The sequence below is a fragment of the Typopeltis vanoorti genome, chromosome 5, assembly GCF_054136105.1.
Source record: "Typopeltis vanoorti isolate ZY-2024b chromosome 5, IOZ_Tvanoo_1.0, whole genome shotgun sequence".
In the NCBI taxonomy this organism is placed as follows: Eukaryota; Metazoa; Arthropoda; class Arachnida; order Uropygi; family Thelyphonidae; genus Typopeltis; species Typopeltis vanoorti.
In genome coordinates this window covers 76,216,052-76,240,432 of record NC_143553.1, presented here as the reverse complement: position 1 = coordinate 76,240,432, position 24,381 = coordinate 76,216,052, and the positions used below count along the sequence as shown (strand labels likewise).

General features: G+C 36.5%; 1 protein-coding gene across 6 annotated transcripts in view; it reads right to left on the bottom strand.

Annotated features, from left to right (window-relative positions):
• Positions 1–426: 426 nt before the first annotated feature.
• Positions 427–24,381, bottom strand: part of LOC150106552 (uncharacterized) — a 54,752-nt gene continuing 30,797 nt past the window's right edge. Inside the window, exons 3-4 of one of the 6 annotated variants that reach the window (XM_090393198.1) lie at positions 20,746–20,908; positions 427–2,328 (exon numbers count right to left, since the gene is read on the bottom strand). In XM_090393198.1, the coding sequence (XP_090249324.1) occupies positions 1,302–2,327 (1,026 nt within the window). In that variant the 5' untranslated portion in view covers position 2,328; positions 20,746–20,908 and the 3' untranslated portion in view covers positions 427–1,301. The other 5 variants (XM_090393195.1, XM_090393197.1, XM_090393196.1 and 2 more) reach the window with 5 other exon arrangements.

The following is a 24,381-nucleotide window of genomic DNA, read 5'->3' as shown; positions in this document are numbered from 1 at the left end:
TGACATCTTGTATGTGAATGAAGAAGGGTCCAAACTTTTAAATGAAGAGAAGTGTGTGTTAATACATGTAGCTTACGGAAAAATATAATTAATTATAAAAATATCAAATTTATCCCGAACACCCTGTAGTTGCGAAGCGCATAGTCACTAGGCTAACTGCACGGACTTTGAGTAATTGAACTCATCTGTGGTATGAGTTAGGTTTTCTGTGCTCACTTTAGGTAATTAGTGTATTATAATGTATATTATAACATTATAATACACTAATTACCTAAAGTGAGCACAGAAAACCCTAACTCACACCACAGATAAGTTTGATTACTCGAAATGTTCTGAACTTTTTTCGTTGTTGTTTTTCATTTTGTTAAAACATTTTTCTATAAGTTCCTGCATACTTGTGCATTATTACTAGAAAGCATTATTAAATACAGATAAAATCCTTTTAATAAAACTTTGATACATTCATCAGAAAATTAACAACATCAAAGAATTTTGTAATCTTAATTTGTTCTTGAGTACACTTTAAATCACCTCTCACCTTTAACTTTGATGTAGTAAAATAATTCTTTTAGAAATTTCAATTTTCATCTTCAGTTTTAAGATATTGAATTACTGACAATTTTTTCATATATTTTTTTAATCAGGAGATCATCCTTAAATGATATCACACTCTTGGAAAAAAGAAAATGCTACACTACATGGAGAGGGAAGAATGATGTTAAGTCATACAGTCTCTTCTTACAGTATGTAAGAATTTCTGATTAAAAGCATAGTAACTAACAGTAACTTAAAAAAAAAAATTAAAACAATAAATATTGCTGCACACACAGAATTCAGTTGAATTAACTTACAGTAATTATAGAACTTATAAAAATAAAATACCATACATTTTTGTGGATTTAAAATCAAAACAAAGGAGTAACAGTTTGCTTTTATAGTTTATGCATAACATGGTGTGTGTGTGTGTGTGTGTATATGTGTGAGAGAGAGAGAGTCTGCCCTGAAAAGTATCATCATTTTGTTAACTCCCAGTTTAAATCGAAGTCTAATTTAAAATAATTCATTAAAAACACTATAAAAATCCCTTGTAATTTAATATATTACTGTTAATCAATACCATGTGGTAACTGTAGAGCATGTGAAGGAAGAGTGCAACCTCGATATTTTGCATTTTTTGTGTGTGTGTGAGAGAGTCTCCCCTGAAAAGTAACATCATTTTTTAATCCTAGTTTAAATCAAAGTCGAATTCAAAATAATTCACTAAAAACTATAAAAATCCTTTGTAATTTAATATACTATTGTTAATCAATACCATGTGGTAACTGTGGAACATGTGAGGGAAGAATGCAACCTCGATATTTTGCAACTTCTCCTGCAGCATAAATTCCACACTGAACTGCACATTCTATATCTTTACCTTGAGCATGCATAGCCAAAAAACCACCAACAAATGCATCACCACAGCCAATTGTATCTACAATTTCTTTTACTGCAGGAACTGAATATGATTTTACATTTTCTGATTCTGCTACAATAACAGGATCTGGACCCTGAGTTATAACAACAATGCGTGAATGCCGTTTTTCATGTGGTAGTGATGCAATATATTTTGCAATACTTTCTGCATCATCAGTATTTCCATCCAGTTTTTGAACAAAGGATTTTGCCTCCAAGACATTCCCTATTACTATATCAGCATAATCTATGCATTGTTTTAATGGCTCTGAGTGTAACTGACAAATATACTCACCTGATAAATTTGTTGCAAATATTTTATTATGTTCACTGGCTAATTTTGCTGCATGAAATAGGCACTTTGAATTACTAGATAATAAGAAACCCTCTGCATATATTATCTTAGTTGTTTCGATAGACTTTTTTACTTCTTCATTTAAAAAGTTTACATCCAATAATGAGGCAGCTCCCAATCTTGCACATAATGTCCTACGCCCATCAGCTGTTACCAGACCTGCAGTAATCCCTGTTGGAATTGAATGATGTTGATAAAGGGCCTTTACACCAGATGATGTAATCTTTTCAGTGAGCAATTTTGAATTATCATCCTGACCAATAGAACCAATGAAAACAACAGTTTCCTTTCCACAATCTTGTAAGATCCACTGTGCTACTCGTGCAGAATTTTGGGCTGAACCACCAGGAGTTATCACTGGAGAAAGCTCCATCAGTTCATTAAAAAGATCAGAATGTTGTTCTGTGGCTTCAATAACCTCATCAGCTTTCAGGTGATATTTTGTTAGCAAATCATCATTACAGGATGCTGAGATATCAAGGAGGGCATTGCCTAAAAATATCACCATTTCGGTCATTCTGTAAGAAGAAAGAGAACTGAAAATGGAAAATTCTATTTAAAGTAAATCAACAAACAAATTCTTATTATTAAATACTAGCTAATAAATAATTGTGTACATACACAGAAGATTTAGTTTATTCAAAATTCCTATTTGTTTTTTCAAAAATTATGCATGGATGACCAGATCTCCATTTTTTAGTTAGTCTTAGCATCCTGACATTCTCCTTTTATAGCAATTCTATCCACGAAAGATTATAAACTTATAAACCTATTGCACATTTAGATCTGTTCATGATTCATTACCACATTAAAATGTAGAGAAATTAATATTATTATTTGTATTTACCGAATTTGCTCCAGCTTTTATACTGAATATTATATTTTCAGTAAAATATGATAAATTTAGTTTAATCCTTTATCCAAGTGTGAGCAAACAAAGTTTGCGCCTGAAAGTATCTTCAGGACTGGGGTAAGGTGGTACAACACCAGGACAACTCCTTGCAAAGGTGGAGCAAGATACCAACACACAGTATCTCCTATAATGCAAAACACATCTCCTTGCGGATAAACTTTCAACAGTAAAATATGAATATAAAATATGGAGTATTAATGTTCCATATCAAAAATCATATCTCACTAAAAGAACACATCCATATTTTTAAATATTAACTGACATTGAAGTGATATGGCAATTGGCAAATCACTCCTTTCATCATATATGCAAACTTAAAATTTTCAAAAAAAAAAAAAAAGAAAAAAAAGTACACATCATGAAAGTGGGAAAATGTTTTGGAGACTACTTTAAAAACCTTAGCAATGGAGGAAAGAGTACCGCAAAAGGCAGGGCCGTTGCCAGATTAGATTGTGCCCTGAAGCAAACAATTAAATATCATCCCTGATAGATTATAAGACAAAAATATAAGAAAATCTCCAATTACTATTTTGTTTTTATTACAAGAGAAACATTAATGCAAAACAGTTATATAATAATATTAATTAAATGTTTGCTCTACGGGGATATCGCACAATAAAACTGTTTTCAAACCCTTCTAAATTTAAATTATAAACTATATCCACATCTGTCGATATAGTTGCTAGACCAACCAATCTTTATTGGGTCATTGCTCTTCGCAAATAATTTTTAATCAGTTAAAGCATGGAAAAATTTCTTTCCACACTTGCTACGCTAACAGGAATTCTTAACAATATCCTTAGGGCAGTGGTTACGTTGGGATAAATTTTTACAAGATTTTGGTTTTATATATATACAGGGTGTTCGGGATAAATTTGACATATTTATAATTAATTATATTTTTCCGTAAGCTACATGTATTAACACACACTTCTCTTCATTTAAAAGTTTGGACCCTTCTTCATTCACATACAAGATGTCAGAAAGGATGGATAGCTGGAACCCACCTGAATCATGGAAGAGAATAACTTGTATCATGATGATTCGTGCCCGCCATCAAAATAAGGATATTACGACTGCTGCCCAATGCTCCCTGAATACAGTAAAAACAATCAGGCATGAACTAGAGACTTGCAATGGTGACTACGAGGATGTAGCAAGAAGAAAGATCCCTAGCAGACGATCTGATTGCGTTCGTACAGCAGAATTCCTCGCAAATCTGCAGGAACAGGTGTTGAAGAACCCTGGCATTGGAATTCGGGCTTTGTTCGTGGAGTTGCTAACTGTAGTCAAGCCCTGGATAACAAGGGTAGGCAATGGTAGGCCGTATATATGGCAGCAGGATTCGGCCCCTTGCCACACCTCTGGGAAAAGTCAAAAATGGTTGTCTGAAAATTTCTACGACTTCACCAGTCCAAATGTTTGGCCTCCAAACTCCCCAGACCTTAACCCCATGGATTATTTTGTATGGGGCGCAGTTGAAAAAGACACCAATCGCACTTCCAGTAATACAAAAGCCCAGTTAATGGATAAAATTAAAACAGTTTTTGCGGCCCTTCCCAGGGAGACTGTAGCATCAGCTTGTTCGAGGTTCCGAAGCAGAATTGAAGCTGTGATCGATGCTAATGGTGGTTATTTTGAGTAAATCTTGTTGATAGTATTGTAATTAACTCTGCCTGTAATGTTTTTTTGTCAATTCATTAAATTTAATAGATACAAAGAAGATTTTCTTTTTCCTTACGAAACTGTCAAATTTATCCCGAACACCCTGTATATATATATATATATATATATGTGTATGATAAAATTTGTCCCTAGCTATGCGCTTCGCAATCATATGCCTGAGAAAAGAGTGTGTCCTGGGTTCAATTCCCGTTGCTGATGTGAGGAGCTTAAGGATCTTTCTCAGACATAGCCAAGTTAGCCAGTCTTGGGCATGGAGAGCAGGGTTTTTCTCCCCAGTTTATATGGGGTTTTTCCTCCTGCAAGCAGGCAAACCAGCCCCGTGAAAACACGAGATACAGCCACAGGATATACCGGGAGGCATAGGGCTAGTCACCTTATCCTCGGAATGGGTACGACTTAGAAGAGTTCAAGTCAGCTCTGTAACAGGCCAGTAAGGCATAATATGTAGTAAGAAGAAGAAGATAGAACGTGATTCATTACCACATTAAAATGTAGAGAAATTAATGTAATTATTTGTAGTTACTGAATTTGCTCCAGCTTTTATAACGAATACTATATTTTCAGTAAAATATGGAATATTAACGTTCCATATCAAAAATCATGTCTCACTAAAAGAACACATCCATATTTTTAAATATTAACTGACATTGAAGTGATATGGCAATTGGCAAATCACTCCTTTCATCACATATGCAAACTGCATTCAATTGGTGAGGACCACTTTTCTCTTATATTATTTTTGAGAGAATTTATAATTCTTCAAATAAATCTATTGCATCTACATCAGATGTTGTAAAATATATGATATTTTATATATTTATGTACCATAAGATGTACCATAATATGGCGCCTACTGCAATATAGCAGAATGAGCACCCTTATTAAGCGGTGCTGTGAGGCAGACTGCCTTTATGCTATACCCTGTCACTGGTACTGACAAAAGGAATCAAAGATCGCATATATGACTGAAGATAAGTTATATTATGGATAAACTGAGATATTGTAAAACTCGATGTAGCTTGGAAATACCAAAGCGTATTTCCAAGCTACTTTGTATAATAGCTCTATATGCCCTCATATAGAGCTATTATACAAAGTTCCGGTGGCAAAGCATTGCCTTTGTTTTTGACATTCTAAAATATTGTTAAAGGATTAACTGTATTTACTCCTTTAACAATATTTTAGAATGTCAAAAACAAAGGCAATGCTTTGCCACCGGAACTTTGTATAATAGCTCTATATGAGGGCATAAGAAAGTTGTTTATGATTTTAGTGTATGAGAAAGTTGCTTACGAGCTCTGCGCATAAACACCTTCAAAGTCAGTACCTGAGAGATCTGAAAAGTTCAGACAAGTTTCCACTGCCCAACAAGATACGATCAAAGGAATGCACAGAGGAGAAGAAAGAACGGGTTGGCCTTAAAGGAAGATCAAGGAGTCGTGCCGTATACTTCGAGGGTTACAACCTTTCGTGCAAGGTCCCGGAGAAGATGTAATAAAAAGGGACTGAACCTAACATCGAGAGGAGTCAGTTGGCAGCAGTTACAGTCATTGGAACTGTAACTGCTGCCAACTGACTGTAACTGCTGCCAACTGACTGCAGTTACAGTCATTGGAGGCAGCAGTTAGAGCTATCAGTCAGCAGTCAAGGAGCCAATTGTCGGCAAGTAGAGGCAGAAGTATCGGAGTAGGGTCCAGAGGACCGGACGTTACAGCGAACCCATGCCAGAAGAGAAAATTGGGAATGACGAGAGAACAGCCGATGTAAATACCCAAAGCAGTTTTGCTCGGAAGCCGCAGGAGATCAACCTCTTGCCAGAGTTATTCGAGTACCACAGGTTGCAGTCCACAGCCTGCCAATTCCGGACGAGGTACTGCTGATGCAAGACACTCCTTCAGGCCTAAAACTTGAGATGAAAGAAAAGCCATAAAGACTTTAATGCAAGACTTTTGATTGAATGTGCGATACAGAGCTTCTGTAAGTTTGTTCTATTTTTTTTTTGTACATTTCCTTTTATAATCTAGGAGATATGTTATAGATGGACTGATAAGAATTAGCTTAATAGTAATCAGAAGTGTCCATAAGAGAGTCATTTGGAATGGTAATGATTGGCATAAGATTTGTGAAATAACTTGGCATAGTTAACTAACCTCTTAATGAGTAAATCAGTTTTCAATAATTTGATTTAATAAGCAGAGAAGTAATTGGGTAATTGTATTGTAGAGTTAATTAGTATTGAAAAGGGAAAGTTTCTTTATGCTGAAAGTCTAACGGATAGGTAGAGAGAGTAATCTCCCTATCGTTTAATTAATGTAAATAAATGTGTTTTATTTATGTCAATAGAGTGCTGCCTGATTCTTTAAATTATAATGCACTGTTCCTAAATAAACTCAGACTTGTCAGCAGGAAATAACTGAGGCATATCAAGCATAGTTGAAGTACTTGAGAAACCATGACTGTTTACATAAACTTATTTGAAGGAATTTATGCTAGTGAGAGAGAGAGATCTACCGGACGCATTACTGAGTCTTATGCCGATATAGAAACACTGGTGGTGCAGTCTTAACAAATAAATTTTCCAGTGTTCATAGGCATACAACTAGTAAACATGAAAGGTGGACAAACATAATACGAAAATAAGTAAGAGAGGTTAAGAAAGCAAAAGCGCACTGCTAATTAGAATAAAGATATTACAATAATGCATTAGACATTAATCGTTACTAAGGAGCAGTAACCAAACAGGCTTATAAGTAGTAATAAATAGCAACAGTTTAGAATATCACTACATGATGCATCACTCTAATTTAAGTCAAATTAATGGCCTATTGTTTAGATTAGAATGATAGATGACAGCCTATTAAAGAGTGAGCAATTCTGATTCTCAGTAATTATAATTAATGTTTTTTAAACATACATTATATCTTTAATATTGTTACAGTTAATTAGCTGTTATCCTTTCAGTATGTGGCCCTTATTAGGAATGGTTACTGAGTGTTGTAAGTTTGGCTTTGCTTTAAATTTGCATAATTTATAATCCACTTATGACTAGATGGATAATTCCAATCCAATCCAAAATATCTGGTTCATATAATAAATAATAAATGAGCCTCCATAGCTCAGTCAGTATAGACAAAGTCCTTTGGTTAGAAAGACCCGGGGTTCAATTCCTGTCAGTGATGTGAGGAACCTTTATCTGGTCTCTTTCAACTAAAGGTGAGTTAACCGGTCTCATAATGAGGTCGAGGGTTTTTCTCCCAGTAACTCGGGTTTTTCATCCCCCAAAACAGGCCAACTGGTCCCATGAACACACACGGCTACAATCATAAATATACTACAGCAAGGAAGGAAACTACCTTGCTCATAAACATCTCCCTAGTATGGTGGCATATAGCTACCCTAACAAACCGTATGGATGAGGGAATAGGATAGGATTGGTAATAAGTAAACATTGTTTCATTCTCTTGTGTTTGGGTGTTGATGTTAATATTATCTATGCCACAAGTGCCTCTGAATTACATAATCACTACTGGAGAGGTAGAATAAAAGCCTCCAGAAATCTCAAAAAAAAAGCTGGAGCAGATGCCATTTAACCAAAAATGCTGAAATATAGCAGTATAAAGGTTTTACAGATTAATCCCAAAGACCTGATCAGAATAGAGCTCTCATCATACTAATTCATAAAAGGGAATAAAACTAAATGTGAGAATTATAAATTACCTATAGAATGTACCATCAAAGATTTATGCAAGCATACATGAGAAAATGCTAAAAAGAATTGTTGGCCAACTGGTTAGCATACCTGCTCTCCAACCAACAGGTTGCAAGGTTGAATCCCACTATGGTCATGGATGTTTGTGAATGTCTATATGTCTATAGGTAGGAAATGGATTTCATTGTCTCGTGTGAGACCACTGCACCATTTACTGGAGATCTGTAGTGGCTTGAAAATGTTCCATGTTTGGTCACCATTTCCAAACCTGGTAAAAAAATAAATTGAAAATACAAAAAAAGATATAAACTCCATAAAAATAGAAAAAAAATCTTAAACCGACCAATGGCATGAATGTACTATAGATTTATATAAGCCTTTTGTGGAAGGAAGCTTTACAAAAATAAAAAAAAATAAAATAAATAAAAAAGCTGAATTCAAGCGACATTCTGCCTGGTTGGCTGAATGAATACTGCTTTTGTTATCTTCAGCCAATGGATGACAGGTGTAGGTTGTAGCTGGTGGAATATGATGCTCCCAAGTCAATGCAACTGTGTCTGGGTGAAATGGCTGTGAGAAGGGAACTGACACAGTTTGAAAGAGGCTTTGCGATAGGATGCCATGTTGCAAGCCTATCTGTTTGGCAAATTGTTGACAAATTGGGTCATCCAAGGTCAACAATCAGTGATACCATACTGAGATGGAAGAGCAGGGAGTCAACTGCAAGTGCTACCTACAGTGGACAACCCGCCACACTCACCAAGCATGACTGTAGGATGCCACGAAGGATAATATGTAAAAACTGCCATTCATTGGCTGATAGATTGAATGTGGAGTTCTGGACATTGACTGGAACATGAATGTGCACAAAAACATTAAGAACCAATGCTCCCAACATCAGTTTCCATGGTAGAATTGCAATATGCAAGCTCCACATTACCCAAACCAATGCAGCATCATCTTCAGTGGTACAAAGAATGTGTACAGTGAAACGTGAAGCTTGGAAAGCAGTGTTATGAAGTGCCAAATCACACTATACGCTCTACCAAGTAGATGAACAGTGGATGATTGGTGAACGTCTCTTACCAGAGTGCATAACCCCAATTATGAAATTTAGAGGTGGCAGCATCCTGTTTTTTCTGTTTGTGGTGCCACAAACATTGAACTTCAAGAGGTATCTGAACATTCTGGCTAATGCAATGCTTTGTAATCTGTGGTATTTCTATGGAACTGATTATTGTCTTTTTCAGCAAGACAATGCACCATGTCATAAGGCTGCTGATGTAAATGCATGATTTGTGGACACAAACATCACCACACTTGACTGATATCCACAAAGTCCTGATCCCAACCCTACTGAACATCTGGGGGATGAATTAGAGCATTGGGTGAGGTCAAGAGATGCCTGACCCACAACAACTCAGGACCTCATTATATGCCTACAGGAAGAATGGTCCAAAATTCCCATTGACAACTATTGTATGCTTGCGGAAAGTATGACCTGTAGGATTGCTGCAGTCATCGCAGTGAAAGAAGGTCCTACATCTTATTGAGGTGGGTGCTATGGCTGTTTTTTCCTCACACTATGGTTGTCTTCTTTCCAAACAGCATGTATGTGTCGCCTCCGTAGTGCAATTGGAAGAACAACGGTACATTGCGCCCTTCGATTGGAATAGGCCTAGGTTCGATTCTCATCGCGACGGGAGGAATCTTTATCTGGACGATTTCAATCGAAGGTGAGTTAGCCGATCTCATACGGAGATAGCAGGGTTTTTTCTCTCGGAAACTCGGGTTTTTCATCCCGCATACAGACAAATCAGCCCTTCAGAACACACGCAATTTACAGACAAAAAAATACTAGTTGTGGTGGGCGATAGATGGCGTTGATGGAGATGATTAGTAGTAGAAGTTCGATGTAGTGGTTGAGAGTTGTAGGCATCCTCCCGCGATGAGTCTTCAGACTCCTTGGAGGTGTCAGGAATAATAATAATAATAATAATATATATATATATATAAAATACTTCTTTGTCATTAACTATGATGCACACTTGACACACCGAGGATATGCTTATACCAACTTCCTATTCAAGGACTCCACTCTCTGAGTGGAGAAATTTTAAAACTCAACCAGTGACCAAAGCATAATAGATCTAAATGGCTCATCATATCCTCGAAAAGGCAAATATTTCCTTCACAAAAGGATCATATGTTAACAATACTTCATGCAGTTATACCTATGTTATGTGTGGCATAGTTTTTTTTTTTTTAATAGCTTAGATGACAGCTAAAATTGTAAACTTATCTCAGATCAACACTGTGGATAGATAGTTTTATACCATGTGGTGAAATTCATCTACCACCATTATTCCCTTTCTAATATACCCTCATCTCCATGAAAACCGGTGACCAAGCTGGCCTAAGATCTTATACAATGGATCCATAACCTCTTTATTTCTGTTCCTTCTCACCATTACCACAATCTGATGTGATGATTTCAGAATGTGACCAGGAGCTTCAAGTCCCTATCCACTATCATTTCCAGATCTCTCAATTCCTCCTTCAAAGTTTCTTCACAAAATGCATATTTTATGTTGCTCCCACCACAAAAGGTTATTTGCAAATCCATAGTACATTTTGTGTCGTGAGTGGGCTAAGGATTTTTTTTTTTCTATTTCCATCAATTTTATACATATATTTTTTGTATTTTTTAAATTTATTATTTACAAATCTGGAAACCTTGCTATAGAAACCCAAAAAAACTTTTTCAAAAGCAGAGTTTCCAGACTTAAATAATAAATTTAAAAAATACAAAAAATATATTTTTTCCTAGTTTCTCATATTTTTCATATTTTCCATACAGAAGGTGATGATGTGCTAAAGGATGGGTATCATTAAATTAGCTGGTGAATATAACTTCAATTTCAGAAAAAGTGTTAGGTGTGACTGCCTTAGACCCATGAACAAAAGAAAAAAAAAATGAAAGGAACTTTCCATGCCCATTAAAGTGACCCGTAACATACTAGTGAACACATCAGATTTAAGTGGTGACTTGACACCACTCCTTGACTATGTATGCAAGTCCAGCCCAACTTTAACTTCATCCATTGGGAACAAGGCCATCAAAAGAAAATGTCAAACCAATGACAATTGCTGCAATATTAACTACAAAAGAAGAATACTTGTGTGGAAGCCAAGTGCTACTACTAGCCACTGTGAAAACCAGAATATAGGCAGTGCATAGGAAATGTGTATGTGATCCAAGTGGTCAACAACAAAACCAAAGAAACTTCCAAATCCACTTCATAAATATATGCAGTCTCATTTCCAACATCAACAGTTTTCACTTCCACCTCCAGTCTTCAAAATCCCACTAACTCTTCCTGGCAGAAAATCAAATTTCAACCTCCTCAAGCAGTATTCATCTCAGGTTTCCTAAACACTCTAGCTCTTTTCAACTCCAGAGTAGTGTCTTTACATATGTTCACTCTGACATAACATGCCAGAGTGAACTAATGTAGAATAACATGCCAGAGTGAACTAATGTAGAATCACCTAGAGAGCATCTAATGTAGAATCACCCAACTGATTCTTTGGCTGAAAATTCCTCTATCCTATTCAAATTCATCTGCTGTCTCTATCGCTTTCCTAATGTCACCAACCATTCCGAACTCTATGACTCCTTGAATGTCAGTTTTTTGCCAGTTCCACTTTCCCAAAAGCAAAGTTGTTTTCCTTGGAGATTTTAATATTTGCAACACCAACTGATTTTCCTCCTCCAGTTGCAGAGACCAAGCAGGTGGGGATACTTACACAAATTGTTCACATGCCTAAATACTAGATAATTTCAACCACTCCCCTAACATCCCAGATCTCTTCATCTGTGACCTTTTCAAGTACACTATAAATGTTGTATGTCCTCTGGGTAATTCAGATTATAATTAGTGCATATCTCCTATCCCATGGAATAACACTCACAAAGCCGCTCTCTATAAAGAGTTGCTTGGCATTATAACAATGCCAAGTGGGACAACCTTCATAACTTTATGTCTCATTCCCTTGGTTGGAATACTGTCTTTCACTTTCCAACTGAAACGTATGCATTGAAAATTTCACCAAAGTAATCCAAAAAGTGCTCCATGGCTCTGTACAATAGTGAACAAATTATTTGAACAAGCCAAATTTGTATCAATGTTTTGGTTTTTTGTTTCAGTTCACAATAATGGTTTTGGTTTACTATTTTCAGCTTTAGTTCACCATTTTGGTTGAGTACTGCATGTTTCAACTGTCTCTATAATGTTTATTAATAGTGCAAACAAGTTGACATTCATAGTGTTTTATTCATTTTGTGTAGCCATAAAATGGATACATCTGCAAGAAAGCATTTGAAAATATGTACTCTTTCTCAGCACATATCTAAGACTAAAAGACAAATGACCAATTAGTGTGGTGTTGTTTTAGGTACTGTTAATGTGATTTTAAAGAGGTTTAGGGAGACAGGTACCTTTTCTTCTGATAGAAAAGGAAAATGCAGGAGAAAAAAGAACTACACTTACTCAAGATCATTTAATAGTTAGGAAAAGCAAAATGAATCCAAGATGGTCTGCTGTAGACTTAAATAGAAACTTGGCAGCTAGTGGGATTAATGTTTCTGACATGACAGTCTGTCAAAGTTCTGTTGGAAGATAAGTTCTTTGTCTCTTTGAATTTGTGGGACCACTCTTTTCTCCAATATTTTTATGTATTGGTCACTTTTCATACAATCAACAGGCACAAGTGATACTAGACAATCAGGTGTAAAACAACCCCAGAACATCTTTTTAAGCTGGATGTTTAAGAGCTTGTTGAAGGTGGGCAGAAGAAGTCTCCTCAGTCACTAATTTGCAAACATAAGGTACTAACTCTCCTTGGACAAAGAAATGACCTTCTTCCACTTCAACAGTTCAATCTTTATACACTTATGCCCACCTTGAAGGTGAATTATCTGATCTCATATGGAGGTAGCAGGGTCCCCCCCCCCTGGAAACGCAGGTGTTTCATCCCACATACAAATCAGCCATAAGAACACACACAATTTATAGACAATATATACTAGTAGTATTGGTGGGCAGTAGATGGCACTGTGTTCGTGGCTGGTGATAGTAGTGTCATGTAGTTGGAGGTTCGAGGATAAGTAAGAAAGTAAGTTGGAGGATAAGTAAAAGGGACAGCGAATTGTTGTGTGCCCTTCCTGTGATGAGTCCCTGGACTCCTTGAAGATTATTATTATTATTCAGGCCTCCATGGAGTCAAAAGACTCATTGAGGGAGGTCCTTCCTAGGAAACACAAAGTCTATCATACCACTCCTTAAATGCATTGACCGTTCTCGGCCTCACCACTTCATCAGGCAATGCATTCCATGGCTCAACCACCCTCCATGCAAAGAAACCACTCCTCACCCTCTTTCTCAGGTTTGACATTTGACAGGGTGCCACATGATAAGCTGATATTTAAGTTGCAGCACATGGGTCTGAATGTCAGATTGGTCAACTGGATTCAGGATTGGCTGTCCGATGTGACATCATAATGATAATGCTGAGATTCATTAAGGCTCTGTTCTTTTACCCATCCTCTTTCTTCTGTGTATCAATAATTTACTCCAGTTGACTGCCAACAATACACAATTTCACTTACAGAAGTACATTGAACTCTTCATTTGACAAACCATGCACTACACAAATCACCACAATTTACAGAGCATCAACCTCCACTATTCTCATCTGATTTCCAAGCCATTCTCGAATTTGGTTCAAATATCCTTCTAAATTTACATGCTAGAAAAACACAATTCTGCCTTATTTCCCACAAAAAAAGAATCATTCCCTTCCAATTTTTACCTTAGACAACACTCAAATCCCTGGATAAAATGAGATTTCTCTTCTTGGCATTACCCTGACATTAAACCTCTCTTTGCATAAACAAATTACAATCATTGCCTCCTTGATATAAAAACTAGGATCACAAATCAACCCAACTATCAAATGTTACTCTCGCATTTGGGGTGATGCCCCCAAAGAGCATTCTCCATTACAACTCCATGTTACCTATCTGTCCATGTAACCAACTATCCAACTCGTCTATTATCTAACCCATCTGCTGTAATTTAGTAAACTTGTCACTGTGTATACATCACTTTTGTCCAATGCATTTGTCAATTTTCTGTTACATAAGTAGACTGCAAACACAAAAGTTCCCCTTTAACAGATCTATGTACTGTATACACACACTAAGTAGAAATAGCAGCAGTGGTTCTGATATGTGTGTACACACACACACACACATTGAAAGACGTCAACTGATACCATAGTGAGGAAAAAAACACCATGGCACCCACCTTAATAAGATGTAGGACCTCTTTTCACTGCAATGACTGCAGAAATCCTACAGGGGATACTTTCCACAAGCATACAATAGCAATCAGTAGGAATTTTGGGTCTTCCCATAGGTATGTAACGAGGTCCTTGAATGTTGGGGGGGAGGGGGGGGGCAGATGTCCTGTGATCTCACCCAATGCTCCAGTTCATCCCACAAATGTTCAATAAGGTTGATATCATGGCTTTGTGGAGGCCAGTCAAGTGTGGTGATGTACAAACCACGCAGTTACAGCAGCAGCCTTATGACAAGCTCTTGTTGAAAGAGATGATGGTCAGTTCCATAGAAATACCACAGAGTAGGAAGCATTGCATTGTATACAATGTTCAGATCTCTCTCTCAGAGTTCAATGTATGGCATTACAAAATTACAAACAGAGGTTCAAAGCCAACCAGGAAAAACAGGACCATACCATCACACTGCCACCTCCAAATTTCATAGCTAGAGTTAAGCACTCTGGCAAGAGATGCTCACCAGGCATTTGCCACACCCACACTGGTCCATCTTCCTGGTAGAGGGTGTGGCATGATTTATCACTCCATAACACAGCTTTCCAAGCTTCCACATCTCACTGAAGTTGATGCTGCATGTTGGCTTGCATAATGCGAGATTGCATGGTCCTACCACAAACCCATGTTGTGAGCCTAGCCTTGGTTCCGAATGTTTTTGTGTAGATTCATGTTCCAATCAATGCCTGGAGCTCCACATTCGACGCGTTGACCGACAAATGGAGTTTTTACACATTATCCTTCATAGAATCCTATGGTCATGTTGGTGAGTGTGGTGGTTCATCCATTATAGGTAGCACTTGAAGATGACTTCCATCTCAGTATGACATAGGATGGCCCAACTTGATAACATTTGCCACACGGATAATCCTGTAACATGGCACTCTATCACAATGTCTCTTCCAAACTGAATATGAGAATTACTCACGAATTTCCCTACTGAGTGTTTCTGGTAAGATTTTTGCTTGAAAATAGAGTAACCATAATTATCTCCCATAAAAGCTACCATTATGGGAGATAACTAGGGACTAGTGGGAAGAGAGAACCCACAAGAGAAAGAGAATTTATAGTCACTGAGGGACAACTTAAGCAGTAGATTATGAAAAGGACTCACAAGGGAAGGATATTAGATTTGCTAATTAAGATCTAAGAATCTGATTGTAAATGAGGTAATTGCTATGTCTCCAACTGGTGAAGATGATTATTCAAGTCATGGAAAGTAAATAGGTAGGCTACATAAATGTAATGGCACTAATATCAAGAGAAATGTAACAAGCAGGCATATGAGCAGCATAAAGACCAGGTCAGGAGAATGACAACCACAGTAAAGAAAGTAAAATCTGGTTGTATTGTGTGACAAGTAAAAGGAAGAATGAACCAAGAAAGAATAATCATAGTGAATTCAAATAATGGGAAGGATTAAATACATAGAAAATAGCTATTAAGTAATCACTTTGGTAAAGTATATATTCATAACAGTCCCATTAGTTCTCTGGAAGCTCAGAGAACTAATGGGACTGTTATGTGGAACTAGGCAAAGAGAATAGACATGAAAGAAGTAGAAATATTAAAAAATAACACAAGAGTTTGAACAAGTACAGTAGTGAGACTGGATGGGTTATCAGAACAGGTACTTAAGGAATGTGCAAAAGACTTAGCAATGCTCCTAACCTAGTTGTTTATCTTGAATCCTAATACACACATTCTTAATATAAGCAAAAGGCAAGATAATTCTATTGTACCAAAGGGCAGCTAGAACTGATGCACCCAATTATAGACCAATCTAGCCATCATTTATGAAGGACAACATAGTTCTGTTAGTCTTGCTTTAGTGATTCACTGCTTTTTAAAAGACCAACAGCAGAGATATACATGGAAAGTGGATATACTACGATATTTCTAGATTTTGCAAAGGCATTTTACATGATTCTACATGCAAGGCTGTTACACAAACTAAAAAGGGATAGATACGCAAATAAACTTGTGACATGCATAGGTGAGTGGCTAACTGGTATAAGTGTTGTAAGGAGATACTTCGTTTAAGAGAATGCGGTGACTAACGCTGTACTAATTGGTTCTACTATCACCTCTTCGAGATCACGCAACTTTACCTTTTTATGACAAGCACTAATTAACCGTACGCTTCCAACCTCCACAAGAATCACAGAACCTATTCTGTACTAAGAGCGGTTTGTAACTTTAGTATCTAAGAATGGCGTATTCTTAGGCAGCATCGTTCACACAAATAATCTTCTGTTGAACAAAAAAAAAAAAAAAAAAAAAGTGCCAGTACCAAATAATAACTAATCATTGATGAACAAACAGAAGTAGATAAATAGAATAGTTTATTCTTTTTCCTGTATGCGAAGTCATAGCCAGCAAGGGTTGATCGATTGGTAGAACCTCTGCTACTAATGGCCAAGCAAAAAGTTAAGCAAGTTTTGAGCGTGATTAGTTAGTAATTGGAAGGGACTTTCGTTCGATGCTTGGCGCACTCTCCCCTCGATGAGTCTTTGGACTCCCTGGAGGTGTCACATAATAATAATAATAGCATCAAAACAGACAAGAAAACATGCATAACAACATCACTAACATAGTCGAACATGCGCACTTCATCCAGAGTTCGATTCTTGTCAGTTTTAGAGGAGTTAGATGATGATGTAATAGGAAACAGTGTTTACTCCACTCAAGAAAACTCGGGATTTTCGTTCCGTATACGAGGCAGAGAATGCGCACAATTAACGTACAAAAATACTATGTTGTATATGATGTTATGTAGTGACGTGGATGGATCGCGTATTGCACTAATCTAGTGGCTGTTGTATACACCCTCTGTCCAAAAAGAAACCGAACTTTTGATAGAAAATAAAACACAGGCCAATTATAATTATTCAAATCTTTTATTTCAATCAATATACTCTCCCTCAGCTTCGATACAGCGTTTAGCACGGTCAATTAATTAGCTAAATGAGTTTTTTTATATCGGTTTTTGGGATACTGTTGAGGGTCGTGATTATTGCCGCTTGAACATTTTCAATGGTGTCGTATCGCTTTCCTTTCATCGGCAAGGAAGAGAAAGAAGTCACAGAGTATTAAATCAGGCGAATACGGCGAGTGATTTAAACACACAAACGTGGTTTTTGCTCAAAAACTGCCTCACAATGTTCGAACGATGAGATGGTGCATTATCGTGCAAAAGTGACCAGCTGCCTGCATCACGATATTCATGCCGTACGAGACGAATTTTTCCTATCAATCGCTTCAATACTTTGAGATAAAACTCACCATTGACCGTTTGGCCAGGTGGAAAATTCTTTGTGGATAATGCCCTTGGAATCGTAGAAACAAATCAGCATTGTCTTTACGTTTGACATCTCCAAGCAACTTTTTTTCGGAAACCCCCCTTCTGGTGGTCTCCACTCAGCACTCTGGCGCTTTGTTTTGGGCTCATACTCAAAACACCACGTTTCGTCACCAGTTTCAAGGAAGTTTGAGCCCTTATCAGCGGTTTTAATGAGGTCCTTGCAGTGATCAATTCGATACATTTTTTTGGTCGTCGGTCAATTGTGAGGAACAAATCGCGAATTCAATTTACGAAGGCCCAAACTCTCGGTCAAAATGTTGTGCACAGTTTATTTTGGAATCTCCAATTCATCTTCAATCAATCTCAAGAACGAGTTCGGGTTTTCTTTGATGAAATCACGCACGTTTTGGATGTTAACTTCGCTCAATCCAGTTTTTGGATGGCCCAGCTTTTCGTCGTCCTGAAGCGTCTCACGACCACTTTGAAATCACTTAAACCACTCGTAAACTTGAGTAATTGATAAGCATTCATCACCGTATATTTTTTGAAGCATTTGATGCGTTTCGGTAAAACTTTTACCAAGTTTAACATAAAAGTCAAACGCAGCTCTTTGTAACTCATTTTTCTGACCGTTCGTTAAAACACACTGTCACCCTTGGCACTGTAACTCGGCTTCTAATGAAACAAATGTCATAAACAGTTGATACAACACTAACGAAGGTTGCCACTTTCGACAACAAAAAGATACAAGAGGTGGCGCCACTAGTTTCTTCTATTTTCGAAAAGTTCGGTTTCTTTTTGGACAGAGGATGTACAGTAGAACAGCCTGTGGAGATGAGTCTTCAGATTCCATTGGGGGTGCCATCTAATGATACTTTTTTTTTTATTACCCCATGGTATTATTACACCAGATCATAGAGGTCAAATTCATGTATTTTATACAGCACCTTTTCTGGGTTGTTATAAAGTTCACATTTGGAAATAGTCATACAATATAGCAAATGCATTGGCAATGCTTACTCGATGTTACAGATTTTGTTGATGGGGAAGACTTTTATGGCATTGCTAAACTTGATTGGTCTTGTGTGGCCAGTCTTGAGGCGAGAGATCATGGTAGTGGCACAACGATTAAACTTGGAGTTGTTGCTAGCTCCTGGTTTTACTGCTGAATACCAGTGGTGAGTCATGTCCTAGAGAATCGTACTTTATATGTTTTCTTTTTGAGTGGTTTTAAAAAGATTGAAATCTGTGGTATCACTGGATGTTGCAGCCATTTTTGCTACTTCATCTGCAGTTTCATTTCCCTTTAATCCCACATGAGATCCACTGGAAAATTATTTTGGAATCCTTATGTAGTTTGTATATGTTTTTTGCTATGTCTCTAAGTATTTCTTGATGGCTAGTGTAGCAGTTCTTAATAGCTTGAAGGGCTGCTAAGGAATCTGTGAAAAATATAAACTCTTTTGGGTTTTGTTTATCCAAATGTTGCAATGCTGTGTTAATGGCTATTAATTCTGCATAGTATGAGTTACATCCAATACTGTTAGTTGTTTTTAGTTCTATATTTTGAGACCCATAGATGAGTACGCCACTCCCAGAATTGCCATTTGGAGGTTTGGAGCCATCTGTGTAGATCTTTATTGAGTCAGGTTCATATTCCATTATTTTTGAAAGAGCTAATGATCTCAAGCTTTCATGGGTTTTCTAGGCTTTTTTTTCTCATTTTTCCCTATTTCAAAGTTAATAACTGCATTTTTTCCTGTCTTGATTTGGAGGAAATGTCAGGTAGTTGGCTATTTTATTTGGCCAATCCAAGAGAATTTTATTTTCCATGATTTCATGCATTGGTGATTTTTTCTTTATTTTGTTTGTTGGTTGCCAAGTTTTATAAAAGTTCACTTGTTCTATAATGTGCAAGGTTGGCTCTTTTTACTACAAATTTAGTAAGATTTTCTTGTTACCTAATTTTAAAGGAACAAGATTGGATTCGAATTCTGCTATTTTTCCAGGAATTGTATTCCTTAGTCCACATATGATTCTAGCTGCATTTTTCTGAATTTTTATAAGCTTGTCTAAACTGGTTTGTGATGTTTGTATTCTGATAGGCAAGACATATTCCATTATGAGTCGGATAATAGAGGATACTTTTCATGATATTTATTCTTCTTTTTGCTCTGACTGCAACATTGTTGATATGTTTATTGAAGCTTGGTGATGGATCCAGAGTAAAACCAAAGTGTTTGGGGTTTTCATTAAAGATAATTATTTGACTGCTTAGCTTAATCTTTGGTCTCTACTTTCTGAGGTGTTTATTAATGGTAAATACACAAATGTCTAATTTAGTAGGTTTGATTTTGATTTTTTGGTTTTCAGTATGTAAGTAAATTTTCAATGGCTTTGTTTAAGTGACCTTCTGCTGTTTCTTTGTTGTGAGCTGAAAATAGGACCAAATCATCAGCAGACATAGCTATCTTTGTTTCTTTATTTATATTTTTTATCTAACTCGTTTAAGTAGATGGAAAAAAGGAGAAGGGCTCAAAATGCTGCCTTGAGGGAGTCCCTGTCTTACTTTCACCTTCCTGGAAAAGGTACTATTTATTCTAACTCGAATTGTTCTATTTCTTAGAAAGTCATGAATCCAGTTTAGAACTTTCCTTTCTATTTTAATATGACAACGTTTGGAAAAGAGTTTCTGCCTCCACATCTTGTCAAAGGCATTGCAAAATCTATGAAAGCTGCAATGGTGGATTTGGTAGGTTTGGTCTGGAAGATTGTCTGGGTTAAGTAGAAAAGTTGATCAGTTGTTGAGTGATTTCTTATAAAGACAACCTGAAAATGTGGTAGTATACTATTTTTGTTTAGATAGTAATTCAAATGTTGGAGTATCAATTTTTCCATCAATTTACCTGGAATTGAAGTCAGTGAAATTGGTCTACAACTTCCTGGTCTTGAGGTTTGTTAGGCTTTAAGATTGGTATGCTTGTGGCTGTCTTCCAGTATTTTGGAGCTTTTCCTTATTTTAGACCAGTGTTTCCCATACTTTTCCCAAAATGGAACACTTCATAAATCCTGAAATTTTCACGGAACACCTTGGTTATTTTGTAATGTATTAATTAATAATTAATTGTAAACTAAATGTTTTTCATTATTAATTAATAATTGATAATTAATTATTAATTACTAATTAATTAAATATCATTTAAACAAACATCATTAAATGATTTTGTGCTGATTTTCATTGACATATCCCATTCTGATCACCAAAATATTATAATATTATTATAAGTACTTACGAGTGAATGCAGACTTTTTCTCCTGGGTGCTGGTAGTTTTCCCCTCCTTTTGTACATCCTGGAGATCAGATCACTTTGTAGGCTGGTGGTGGATGACTCACTATCTGCTGCATCACAAACACCTTCAATAAGAGATTTCTAAATACCAAAATTTACCAAAGTGCCTTGTCTCTTATTCATAAAAAAAAAATCAGCTAACGCCTTTTTATTCCCGTATACGGGGAGTAGGCGAGGCCATTTAGCCCTTTCTAACTTTTGGAGACTGAGTGGGCAGTTCAATCTCCACTGGTACCCAATCAGAGATAGATGGCCCAAGGCTATCACTAATTAAGCGGTACACAGTGAAGAGAGACGGCTCAAATGTGCCGCTATCTCGTGGTCCCTAACCCTAACACAATATATATTTTTTTAATGTCTGAAATAATGTGGGTTCTACGGTCGATTTTCTTGAGTTTACGGGACGAAAAACCCGAGTTTCCGGGAGGAAAAACCCGTTTGCCCGTGATCGACTAACTCGGGAACTGGTCGAAAAAAGGCTTAGAAAAATTTCCGCTAGTCGCCGCCTAAACTCGAAACCAAGTCTTCCTTCATGCGGCCAAGCGCCGTGGTGTGCAAACACCACATTCACTGAGCTACACATTCATATTAAAATTTAAATATGCTGGCCTATTACTTTTAAAAAATCACGGCACTATGGTTTCGAAACTTTCACCCTACAATACGAACTAGCGAAGAAAGTATTCAGTATTATTAGATTTGAGAACCAGATACAGACTACCTTGATTTTCAATTTTAGTGGGAAAATATTCTTTATACTTCCTTGCTGATTGGTCACTAACATTTGCAACACGGATGTTATTTCTTTCAGTTTTGAGAACAGAGGATACGCTGCCCATTGTTGTAATCGGCTTGCAGGTAATTTTTATGATCAGTCATAAACAGCGGTATTCTCTTTCCCGATTGTTGAAAGATTTCGATGTGTGAAAATTAACGATAATTCATGAATATTTCCATGTTTAAAAATATACCGCTTGGCCACTGACATTCGCTACATAGATGTCATTTTCTTCAGTTTTGAGAACAGAGGATACGCCGCCCATTGTAATAATCCGCTTGCAGGCAATTTTTATGACCGGTCATAAACAGCGGTATTCCCTTTCCCAAATGTTGAAAGGTTTCGATGTTGAAAATTAACGATACACAGATGTTATTAGGCGTTCTGGGTCTGAGCTTTTCAACATATTCACGAATATTATTCTCCTCAGAATATTTTCACTATAAAATATTTATTCATGAATAATGCTAGAAAACTAAAAAGACAAATTCCAGGAGAACTTCTCGTGAAACACTTATTCACTTGGGAAATCCTGTTTTAGACTATTGTTGTATAGGCGAAGTAGCCAATCTAGGGCTAGGGAAGGGAGATGCGTGATCATAATTCCTAGTATGTTATCTGGTCCACATGATTTATATCTAGTCTCTCTGAGGCATCTCTCAATTCAGAGATTGTAAATGGATCCCAGAATAATTTGTTTTTATATTTTGGGGAATTTGCAGCGTTTTTCTCTTGTCGAGCCTGTTTTGATATTTGATGGTCTTTCCTAGTATTCATCTCTAGTTTGCTTATATTTTGAAAATGAAAGGCCAATGTATTTACGATTTCCCTGTGTTCTATTTTGATATTTCCATCTTGATCTGTTAGTGTGTTAGTCTCACTAACATTTGGTAGGTCTCTTTGTAAATTAACAGTCAGTTTCCAGAGTTTGATATCTGAAGTGTTTGGATTTAAGCTGTGGCAAAATTCTTGCCATCTAGTTCTTTGTAATATATTATATTTTTGTTTAATTTCAGCATTTATCTTGTTATACTCGATCCTGGTTTCTGGAGAGATTCCAATTTTTAAGGTGTTAAAAATTCATTTCGTTTATTTATTTTACTGGCAAGTTCCTCGTGAACCTTTGTGTAGTTTCAATTAACTTTTCTCCTGTAGCCCTTTGGGATACTTTTCTTTGCTGCATTAAGGACAGTATTCTTCCAAGTTATGTAGTCTTTGTCTAAGTCATCATGGTATGTGTGATCTTTCAGCATTTTACTTACTACATCCTACTTCTCCCAATTTGCCTTCTGGAAGTTACAATGATATTTTCTATTTTGGGTGGGTCTAGTCATTTTTGGGTTCAGATTGATTAATACTGGGGTATGGTCACTTCCCACTGGTTTCAAAACAGACCAAATTGCTTTGTCGTGAAGATCTGGAGACACCGTAGTATTATCTAGGGCACCATAAGAATGAGACGGGTAACTGGGTTCTCCAGTGTTGAGAATTATTAGTCCTGTTTCATCTAAGAAATTACTCAGGTTTTCTCCTCTTGGGTTTATTTTCTCAGAACCCCATAACAGGTGTTTGCTATTCATGTCTCCTAAGATAATGGAGTTTTCTTCAATGAGATGGGATAGGCTAGAAATATTTGGTCCGGGTTTGTCATGAGGATGATAACAATTGAATATGTTTAATGGCTTTTTACTTTTTTTTCTTTTTTTTTTTAAGTAAAATATGCGATGGTTGGAATTGCCTAAATTCCTTGAAATGAACCTAAGACCAAATCTTTTGAAAATATAGTGTGACTGCAATATATTTAATAATAAACGATTACTTGTACGTTGAAAATGGTAGATTGTAATGACGAAGTGGACGTTGTCGGACATTCTGACGGAGAGACGAATTCACAAATTCATAATTCTCAAGGATCATCATATTTAAATGATAACACTGTCTTGTTATTTCAGGAAGATATGGATCATCACAGAGATAAAAGTATGGATGAAGGAAGTGGAATATTAATTCAGAAGTTACTGGATGAGGATAGAAAATCATTATATGTGGAAAAGGCTACTACAGTTCAGAAGAAAAAAAATCAGAAAATGTCTTGGACAGAAGAAAAAAAAGATGTTTCTTAAAGGAATGGAAATGTTTGGGAATAAACGGAACAAAATCTCCAAGTTTATTGGATCAAGAACAACATTACAAGTAAAAACGTTTGTCTAACAGTTTTTTAAAAATCTGGGATCTGTAAGTAAATTACGAAAGAAGCAGGTAGATGATCATGTAGCAAGTTCAGTATGTAGTATGGATACCTCGCAACCTTTTGTCACTGCACAACCAACAGTAATCAAGGTATCTGCCGCAAAATGTACCAGAAATAGAATATGCACAAACGCATTGACTTTTGACTTGGTTCCAGTATTTGG